Source organism: Glossina fuscipes, unplaced genomic scaffold (assembly GCF_014805625.2).
Source record: "Glossina fuscipes isolate IAEA_lab_2018 unplaced genomic scaffold, Yale_Gfus_2 174, whole genome shotgun sequence".
In the NCBI taxonomy this organism is placed as follows: Eukaryota; Metazoa; Arthropoda; class Insecta; order Diptera; family Glossinidae; genus Glossina; species Glossina fuscipes.
This window is the reverse complement of record NW_023998517.1, coordinates 2,377,308-2,387,880: the sequence shown is the minus strand read 5'-3', so window position 1 is coordinate 2,387,880 and position 10,573 is coordinate 2,377,308. Positions and strand designations below refer to the sequence as shown.

General features: G+C 34.6%; 2 protein-coding genes across 2 annotated transcripts; both read left to right on the top strand.

Moving 5' to 3' along the window:
• Positions 1-6: 6 nt before the first annotated feature.
• Positions 7-2,297, top strand: LOC119641722 (glutamate receptor ionotropic, kainate 2-like). Its single transcript, XM_038040535.1, has 8 exons — positions 7-259; positions 323-492; positions 562-822; positions 885-1,016; positions 1,101-1,299; positions 1,362-1,473; positions 1,619-1,738; positions 1,929-2,297. The coding sequence occupies exons 1-8, from the start codon at positions 26-28 to the stop codon at positions 2,222-2,224; spliced, it is 1,524 nt and encodes a 507-aa protein (XP_037896463.1). The 5' UTR covers positions 7-25; the 3' UTR covers positions 2,225-2,297.
• Positions 2,298-4,299: 2,002 nt separating this feature from the next.
• On the top strand, positions 4,300-10,567 carry LOC119641696 (ionotropic receptor 93a). The gene is made up of 13 exons (XM_038040483.1): positions 4,300-4,453; positions 4,526-4,678; positions 5,199-5,335; positions 6,827-7,309; positions 7,432-7,708; positions 8,097-8,242; positions 8,311-8,478; positions 8,547-8,615; positions 8,690-8,845; positions 8,908-9,058; positions 9,121-9,344; positions 10,001-10,418; positions 10,473-10,567. The coding sequence occupies exons 1-13, from the start codon at positions 4,345-4,347 to the stop codon at positions 10,565-10,567; spliced, it is 2,586 nt and encodes an 861-aa protein (XP_037896411.1). The 5' UTR covers positions 4,300-4,344.
• Positions 10,568-10,573: the final 6 nt, after the last annotated feature.

The following is a 10,573-nucleotide window of genomic DNA, read 5'->3' as shown; positions in this document are numbered from 1 at the left end:
GCACGGTTTCAGTCTAATTAATTACATGAAAATTGTGGAAATGAAAGGCTTAACGAATGTCATCAAATTCGATCATCAGGGTTTCCGCACCGATTTCGTCTTAGACATTGTCGAATTAAGTCAGAGTGGTATACGCAAAATTGGAAATTGGAATTCCACATCGCCAGAGGGCATTAATTTCACTCGCACCTTTAGTCAGAAACAGCAGGAAATTGAGGCGAATTTAAAAAATAAAACTCTTATAGTAACAACCATTTTGGTAAGTCAATCATATTCGACGATCCTTGATTTTCGATTTCAATTCAATGCCATTACTTAACAGAGTAATCCGTATTGCATGCACAAAGAGTCTGTCATATCATTAAGTGGCAATGATCAGTTTGAGGGTTACGCGGTTGATCTGATTCATGAGATATCCAAATCTTTGGGTTTTCATTATAAAATTCAGTTGGTGCCCGATGGCAGTTACGGGAGCTACAACAAACTAAATGGGTAGAAACGTTTCATTGAACTCAATTCAATTATTTTTATCATATCTTTGATTCCCTTTGATATATGTAGCGAATGGAATGGCATGATCCGGGAACTGTTGGAACAGAGAGCCGATTTAGCTATAGCCGATTTGACAATAACATTTGAGAGGGAGCAAGCTGTTGATTTTACTACGCCTTTCATGAATTTGGGAGTTTCGATTCTCTATAGGAAGCCGGTGAAGCAACCGCCTAATTTATTCTCATTTCTCTCGCCGCTCTCTCTGGATGTTTGGATTTATATGGCGACTGCTTATCTCGGCGTATCGGTTTTATTATTTATATTAGCCAAGTAAACATTATTTCGTTCAATTACGTTAACATATATGTAATCAGCTTTTTCTATTTATAAAGATTTACACCTTACGAATGGCCAGCGTACACCGATCCCAATGGGGAAAAAGTTGAAAATCAATTTACTTTACTTAACTGCATGTGGTTTGCCATTGGCTCCCTAATGCAACAAGGTTGCGATTTTCTCCCAAAGTAATATCACAGAACACTTTTTCCGATATATAAACAAATACCTAAACATTTTTCTTTCTTTTGAAAACCAAAAAAATTACTTAGAGCCTTATCAACACGTATGGTGGCCGGCATGTGGTGGTTTTTCACATTAATTATGATTTCTTCGTACACTGCAAACTTGGCTGCTTTCCTTACCGTCGAGCGTATGGACTCTCCGATCGAAGGCGCAGAAGACTTAGCTAAACAAACTAGAATAAAATACGGGGCTTTGAAAGGGGGCAGCACAGCGGCCTTTTTTAGGGTAACATTTTGTCTGTGTATTAAAGATCTTTTAAAAGGAAAGTTCGTAAACTTGTCTTCCAGGATTCGAAAATTTCCACTTACCAACGCATGTGGTCGTTTATGGAGTCGGCCAGGCCATCGGTGTTTACCTCGAGCAATGGTGAAGGAGTGGAAAGAGTAGCGAAAGGGAAAGGTAGCTTTGAATGAATAATAGGAATGATTTTAGGGAGAATTAAATTTTTTTCTTTTTTTTTTTTTTTGCCTTCACACACTTTTGCTTCATTTTTTCTCAATTACTTATATTTTCCATTTGGTTTTCTATTACGATTTTTTTCTAGGAAATTACGCCTTTCTAATGGAATCGACCTCAATCGAGTACGTTACTGAACGTAATTGCGAATTAACTCAAGTTGGCGGTATGCTGGACACTAAGAGTTACGGTATTGCCACCCCACCGAGTAAGTAATCGAAAAAAATTGAAATCTCTCTTCAACATGATAAAGTCTTCTTTCTCCATAATTAGACCACTTTATGCCAGCTAACCACCAGCTATCCATTTTGTAGTTTAACTTAACTTTTTTACTCTTCAACAAATAAAAACGAAACAAATTTCATTTAAATATTTTTGTTTAATTTTTGTATTTTTAGATTCGCCTTATCGCACTGCGATAAATAGCGTAATTTTGAAGCTTCAAGAGGAGGGCAAATTGCATATACTAAAAACGAAATGGTGGAAAGAGAAACGCGGCGGTGGAAAATGCCGTGTAGAGACTTCGAAATCTTCATCAGCCGCCAATGAATTGGGCTTAGCGAATGTAGGCGGTGTATTCGTAGTCCTTATGGGCGGCATGGGTGTGGCTTGTGTTATTGCTGTCTGCGAATTTGTGTGGAAATCCAGAAAAGTTGCCGTCGAAGAACGTTTGAGTGCCATTTTACAGGAATAGATAAAAGCAAAAAAAAGCCGCAACAAGCACGCAATGAATAATAAATTTCAATACTAAATATAGGAAAATTTCAGATATACAAAAGATCAAAACAAAACACATAAATGGAACAATATCAAAAAAAAAAACAAAAAAAAAATACAAAACAAACAAAAAAAAAAACCGAAAAGAAACAAACATTCACATACAACATAAACGCAAAAGAAAAAAGTAACCCATTAGTAGAAAGTAAGAATGAAAAAAATATATTTCTCTTTACATGATTAATGCGCCTGGACTTTTAATAAAAATCAACACAAATGAGATAAGGACAATTCGGAACATTTAGCACTGAATTGAAGGTGTACGTTCTGAACCGACTAATTTCAGCTTTCAAGATGAATTCCAAAAAGGATCCATCCGATCCGGAAAACCGATTTGTAAAAGCTTTTAAAAAGCTTTTCGTTAAGTGCGACTGCGTGCAATCAGGGCAACCGACGCTGCCTTTTCACTGCTCTTTGTTGCTTTATTGTCTTAGACTAAGTTATAGAAATTACTTGTTTTAAGAGTTTCGTTACCCACTAAGCAAGCCAAGTTGACAAAGTTATCCTTGGACATTAAACTAAAGAGTATTTATTCCAAGTTTGAATTTTTCCCTTTGATTTTCACTGCTTACACTATTTCGATAATTGACGGGCGTAAATTCAAAATTCATACATCTTTTCAAACCATGCCGTTTCGTTTGGATTGAACAATAACAACAACAACAAAAACAAAAACAACGAGGACAATTGTTTTAAATCTGTTTTAAACAACGAAAAATAAAACACCTGCAATTGCTATTGAATCTATCAATTATTTTGTCGAAAATTCATAACGGTACGAACTCTCTTGGCTTTAGCCGAATTGTGAACAATCACCGATTATTTCAAATGTAGTCAAGTCAGTGTACCCAGTCAGATTTGAACTTCGATTGATTTTTTTAATGATAAGGCGAACACAAAGCTTAGAGCACAGAATGGAACACAATCGAGTCGCTTAGTGTTAGTCAGTTCATAATAATAAGTTCTTATAGGGAAGATTGAGTATAAGATGGCAAAGCTATAAAGTTCAAATATACAAATAGATTGCAAAGAAAAAAAGGAAGGAGAGAGAAATTAAAAATAGGTAATGGGCTTCCCGATAAACTAGTGTGTAGCTAAGCATTTTCAATACAAATCAAAGTAGCTGAAAAAAAAAAAAGAAAGACAGAGAATACTCGATTCGAAGCGAACCTTTTCAAAGTCTTCAGAAACACGAAACAATATTGAATGCAAGATAATACATAAATAGAAAACAATAATGAGACCACTACGTACCGTACAAACTTCCTTTAATATGTAAATTACCAAAGATGTTGCCAAGAAATTTTTCGGAATTTTAATTTAGAAATATATGTGGAGTTCTGCGAACATATTGGAGAACTTTTTTTAGTGATTTGACTACAGACAAATAAATCCCACAAAAATAGTTTATGGTCTTCTTTAGGCGTATGTTTAAGTTTTAATGAGGAATGAGTGCCAATGGATATTAACCAGTTAATTATATATAACGAATATATATGCCATAATCCGTCCATCCATCCTTGTCGAATTAATGTGTATTTGCCATAATAAGGTGTTTTAGAAACCTCTTTTCACTACAATTCAATTTTATTTTACACATACGTTACACAAGCGTACGAGAATGGCGCTGAGGAGGTCGACACAAACGCCGTAAAAAACTTAGATACTTGCTTAACTTCCGTTAGATTCTCACTTAACCTGTTACGATAACTCCAGATTTTCTTTGACTCTGGACATTTAGAAAGTGTTAAGGGTTGCATACGGGCTTCACACTTAATATAATACTCTGGCTTTGTACAGCCAGACCCCAGTGCCCCAAATAAATATTGAATTCCTGATTACTCTCTTTGATGCTTTCACCTTTCAACTGAGTTTACGTGTTTGTAATACATCAAATTTAATATCCCACCTGCTAACTTTAGGCACGTTTGTATTGTTGTACGCACACTGGTGCATATAATCTGGCTTTCATGTGAAACCGATTAACTTGATAAATTTTCACAGTTTTAGTTCAATTTGATTGTTGGCCACTTCAACATGCAGCTTATCGTTGCTTTATTCATTTTAACTTTAAAATTTATTTTCGGTTTAACGTCGGGCCAGTATAACGATTTCACCTCATTCCTGAATGCAAACGCAACATTGGGTATTGATTGAATTTAATTTATCGGAATAACAGCAACCCATTAATTATTTATCCATTTATTCATTTATTTAGCTGTTATTGTAGATCAAAGCTATATGCAACAAACAGGTGAAAACATTTTAGCTCATTTTCAAAAAATCCTCAACGATGCAGTGCATGAAAATTTAAAATACGGCGGCATTAACTTTAAATACTTTACATGGACCGGGATACGTTTAAAGAAAGGTAAGTCGGTGAATTTAGAAAATATTATAACCGTTCGCAGCTATAGCACAAAGAGTGCGATTTTCAACTAATTATCCATCGCAAGGAGATAATTACGGGTCGAAATCTTCGACAACCCTTGTGAAGTTATATAATTTCGATGGGGCAGGCGGCGTGCATGTTTTGTGTTATTCAGGGCATTCTGCAATTGGTCCTTTTCTGCCGTCGTGTTTGTGGATGAATCAAACACATTTTTAATATTGGTTTACTGCACTGATCGAAGACACGTATATTTAGGTCAGAAAATCTATTTTATTCGATGTTTGCAAAACATATGTCATATATTTATATACTTTATAAATACTATGCCCATAGCGGTTGCAAGGCAAATAATAGATTTATTGTATCGCTGTCGCTGATATATGGACATAATGGAACAATGAAGCGTATAAATCATTATTTACACAAGTCTGGAATTTTTGACATTCATTTGTCTTTTTGTATACTTTTGCAAGTTTTTTTTTTTAACTTTTACTTACAGATACTTTGGCTGCTATTACCATTATGGATTGCGACAATACATGGGAATTTTTTGAAGATATGAAAACTCCTAACGTCCTTGTTGTAGCTATAACGAACTCCGAATGCCCACGTTTGCCTATAAATCAGGCTTTAATGGTTATGTATACATGTTTTTCTATATGGACCACGTACATATATACATATATACATATATATTTATACTGTGCCCAAAAACTAAGACCAAGTCTCAGTGAGCGAGATCGGAATAGAAAAGATTTCAAAAAGAAAAAATTATATTCGTGTTATTTTTTGAACATATATACGTTACACTCAGCACGAAGTGTTTTCTGGAGTACTACATAGAAATACATAGAGAGAATGATCCCATATAAACAGAGAAAGTAAAGAGAAAACGTATTTTTGACAATTTTTTTGAGACAATAAAAAGGATAATACAACAACATATATCCAGGAAAATTATCCACCGTATATTTAAAAAGAGACACCTTGAAGCTGACAGGCGACCTAAAAAGGACCTGGAATATTTGAATGAAAAAAACATTTATTCGATGTTGCCATGAAAAAAATTCAATTTACCAGCAAAAAAAAATCGCAAACGTTTGTTAACAAACAAAATTTTAATTCATTACGTACTTTACCAACTATTGTCATTTGACGGATATTGTAAACACTTCGAATCAAAAGAATGACATACCGATTTTGGCTACAGCCACCTTTAAACTTTTGAAATATGATGACATTTTTTATTAGGATAAATAGCTTGTTATTGTTCTTTCTCATTAATCTGCAAACACAGGATCATAAAACTGCCATCCAACATTCATATATTCCTTTACATATTCCCTTCTCGAAGATGTTATGCGCGAACACGCTTTTCCTTTTGGTTCTGCCAAAAATAGAGCCGTATATTTTATACCCGTACCCGTTGCGAAATGACAGAATGAGAACGACAGTAAAATGGGAGAATTCATTATAAAAAGCAATCTCGCAATTCTTCTTCAATTTTGTAGCGGAGGCACTTTCGAATTGCTCTCAGGCTTATGCCAACTTTAGGGTACTCTTCAAGAAACTTCACTAACATAATTTCGTTTAGATATGCTTTCAAAACAAATAAATAAAGGATAGTTTGTAACGATATCTGTTCAATGACATTAAAAAGCGACATAACTTCCCACAATGGCAGTTTCAGGAAGAAGCCCGACATTTTCGGCAATGAATTTTGTCCTGCTCAAAGTATCTGTTAGCCAATAAAAAAAGAAAGACATATACTAACAAAAAAAATATACCACTAAATCCGATTTTATCAGAGGAGATTATCTTTGCAAGTCAAAATCTAGTTAACATAGGTTTATGCATTAAAAGGCAAATAGCTTTCGCATTCATATCTACCTGAGAATATGAATTAAAAATACTTACGCTTTTTCTCTTAATCTTTTTGGTTGCGCTAATCCATCTTAATAAAAAGCAAGCAGAAGCGATCTCCAAGGTAATAATTGAAATGAAGGAACTGGCACGACCCTCGTCCCCTCTGCTAAATACAGATAGGGCTTATATTTGACAACGACAGGCTCCATCTATAGTAAAACATTATGGCTGTCGATAATGTTATTTTTTCAATGCTCTTAGATACCTTATGTAGATCGGGGCCAGGTATTTCCTCAAATGATATTAGATGCAAAGGTGCAAAAGATTCTCAATTGGCAGACAGCAATTGTAATAATGGATCAGACGTTAATAAATGAAGGCGGCCATTTACAGGAATCTATTATGCATGAAAGCATTAAACGTAACATCGAACCGATATCTATCGTTTTGTATAGCATCGACGATCAGTTAAAAGGACAAAAGAAGCGATTGGCTATTCGAGAAATTCTTCAATTATTCGATAGCAGATCGCAGAACAAACAACAATTTATGATTTTTTCCAAATTTTATGAAGACATAATTGAAATCGCGGAAAATATGCAAATGTTTCATGTCGGCAATCAATGGTTATTTTTTATATTTGAAGATAAGCGAAAAAATTTTGATGTCACGTCGGTGACGCAAAATTTGGAAGAAGGCGCTAATATAGCTTTTGCGTTAAACGAAACTCGGAGCGAATGTAAGGTTAGTAGGGATTGATAGAATTCCATATACGTGTAGAAAGCATAAACACAACAGACTTAAAGCGCATCTTCAGAGAAACCAATTTCTCAAACTTTTAATTATTTTGATATTTCCAAATATAGAAATCATTAAATTGCACTCTAACTGAACTATCAACAGCCCTGGTTAGTGCCATATCTCAGATGACGTTGGAAGAGCAATCATTATATGGCGCTGTATCCGATGAAGAATGGGAGTATATACGTTACACGAAACAAGAGCAACAACATGAAATCTTAAATTATATGCGTAATTATTTGAAAGATCACATTTCGTGTTCTAGTTGTGCTAGATGGCGCGTTATCACCGCTTTGACTTGGGGCAAAAACCAAGAACATCAAAGTATTGTTCACACGATGGGTGAGTTTTGCAAGAACGGAGAATCGAGAGATTAAGGGCGCCCATTAATAAACTTCAATTTCATTAACGACTCTTTCACATATCGCTTCATCATCTTAAAATGAGAAAACATTACACATATATCTTAACTCTGAGAATAAACGCCTATCAAGAATATTGTCATATATAGGGAATTTATTCTCTCTTAAAATTGTTTAACTTGTCCGCTAATGGAAATATGATTCTATAACATGGGCAAAATAAGAGTTTCATAATTATCTGCTTCGTAAGTTTCGACAGAGGAACACTTCAAAAAAATCCATACAAATCTTCAAGACACAAGCGAAATGAATGAAAAGTCTTTACAGTTGGTTTTGTTAATTACATTGTTTTAACAAATTTCTTACAGATATTTCCGAAAATCGCAATAAAAACTTTGAATTCACAGATGTGGGTTATTGGTCACCTACCTCTGGTTTTGTTGCCCATGAATTATTGTTTCCCCATGTAGTGCACCATTTTCGTAACATTACTTTGGATATTGTTACCATACATGTAAGGCATTTACATAGTTGAAGAAGTTTATTTGAAACCTTAAGTCTAACTGTGCTCTCCATCGAAAGAATCCTCCTTGGCAAATTATAAAAAAGGATGCGAAAGGCACAATTATCGAGTATTCTGGCATTGTTATGGAAATCGTGAAGGAACTAAGCCGGATGTTAAATTTCACGTACAAACTGCACGATGCTAATATTTTAGAATATGATGGACACGAAAACGGAAGTGAAACGGTTACTACCAGAAAAAACTTTTTGTAATTAATATTTTGTATTTTCACAGACTTCAATGTCTCTTTCAGGATCGGTTAACTGGTGCTTTGACCTATTTTATACCATATCAGGTCGTCAGACTGGTTCAGGGAAATAAGGTGCGAAAAAATCGCAAGTCCCTTTACTAAATTATAACACATTTGATATTGCCTCTCTCTACACCTTTCGGTAGTTCTTTATGGCTGCCGTTGCCGCGACTATAAACGATCCAGATAAGAAAGCATTTAATTTCACAACACCAATTAGCATACAACGATATTCCTTCCTCACGCGTAAACCCGAAGAAGTCAGCCGAATATATTTATTTACAGCACCATTTACTTTAGAGGTACTCGATCAAACCTCATACAGAAAAATCAAATACAATCTCGCTCCGTGAAAACGTTTCAGACATGGATTTCATTAATCGCTGTAATATTTGTTACCGCACCGATCCTATATTTGGTAAATTGCTCAGTACCTACTTTACATTTGAAAGTGCAAGGGCTTTGCACTCTGAAAAGCTGCTTCTGGTATATATATGGCGGTCTATTGCAGCAAGGTTCATATTATTTGAAAACCTTACTATCAGACCAACTTATTGTCATATTTCCGAAATTCCAGGAGGCAAGTATTTACCGAAAGCCGACTCAGGCCGTTTGATAATTGGCGTTTGGTGGATTGTTGTAATAGTTCTAGTGACGACATATTGTGGTAACTTGGTGGCATTTCTAACATTTCCACGTTTCCAACCAGGTTTCGATTATCTTCATCAACTTTTCGTACACGGAGACTTCAAAGAAGAACTGGGTTTAAGAAACAATACATTTTTTGAGAATTATGCTGCGGTAAGTTCTTAGTATAGTTGTCGTTGTAAACGTAATAAAAATAGGTCCTTTACTCTACGGCAGAAAGACACCATTGCTAATGACTAAGTGGAATTAACATTTTCCTATAAAACGCTTGCCAACATTTGTTTGCGATCAATTTTCTCCGAAACATTCAATAAAAATTAGTTACGAATTTTCTAATATAATTTAGGGTAAGAAAGCTTGAGCCGATAGCCTGTGTTGCTAGTGCTCAATGTCTCTTTTTTTAGTCTAAGAATTCAATTCATTAGTCTAAAATTAAAATAATAATAATAATAATAATAATAAGAAAGCTTGACAATTAGAAACTCATAGCCAACTCTAATGACGGGAAGGACAGGCCGGATGTGAATAGTCGTTATTTCATTTACGAATTTGTTAATACCTTTAAAGTGTTGCAGATATTCAAAGACAGAATTTGAAAGGGAGAAGCGTTTAGGAAAGCAACAGTGTTCAGCAATATTCAATCGGTTTTCTTTCTTTAATAAATATAAGTTTATCACCATATGCACGCAGGTTTATGAGAACAACACCTTTTCTATTTCTTATATCCAAGTCGAAATTTAGCGCTTTCAGTTTTGAAGTCTTTTTAATTAAGAAAATGTGTAAATAAATCAAAAATCGTTTCTTCTTAGATATCGAGTCGATTAGATTTTCAAAAATACTTAAATCATGCTATCGTTTACAATAACTCTTTACAAGAAAATCTGGAGGCGGTAAAAATTGGCAGTCGTATCAACGTAGACTGGCGTATTAATCTTCAACTAATTATCCAAAATCATTTTGAGAAAGAAAAGGAATGCACCTTCTCAATGAGTAAAGAGAGCTTCCTGGATGAGCAAATTGGTTTAATCATACCAATCGGTAGTCCATATTTGGACTTAATAAATGCCCAAATATATCGTTTATATCAAATGGGTTTCATAGAACGATGGCATCAAACAAATTTGCCATCCATGGATAAATGCAATGCTAAAGGCGTATTAAGGCAAATAACAAATCATAAAGTAAACTTGGATGATATGCAAGGATGTTTTCTAGTGTTACTTACAGGTAACTTTTACATATTTCTGTGTGCGGCGACTCTTAATAATAATAAGCGTTTAGGTTTCATTGTAGCTGGGATAATGATATTGGGAGAATTCTGGCATTATCAGTGGCATCTCAAGCAAATAACAAGACGAAGACTCTTTTCTGAATAAAAGCGT

Coding starts and splice junctions, on each gene's coding strand:
- LOC119641722 (XM_038040535.1), top strand. CDS start 26: ATGAAAATTGTGGAAATGAAAGGCTTAACGAATGTCATCAAATTCGAT. Junction 260..322: donor TTATAGTAACAACCATTTTG/GTAAGTCAATCA, acceptor ATTACTTAACAG/AGTAATCCGTATTGCATGCA. Junction 493..561: donor AGCTACAACAAACTAAATGG/GTAGAAACGTTT, acceptor TGATATATGTAG/CGAATGGAATGGCATGATCC.
- LOC119641696 (XM_038040483.1), top strand. CDS start 4,345: ATGCAGCTTATCGTTGCTTTATTCATTTTAACTTTAAAATTTATTTTC. Junction 4,679..5,198: donor CGGGATACGTTTAAAGAAAG/GTAAGTCGGTGA, acceptor TTTTACTTACAG/ATACTTTGGCTGCTATTACC. Junction 9,345..10,000: donor TTTTTGAGAATTATGCTGCG/GTAAGTTCTTAG, acceptor GTTTCTTCTTAG/ATATCGAGTCGATTAGATTT.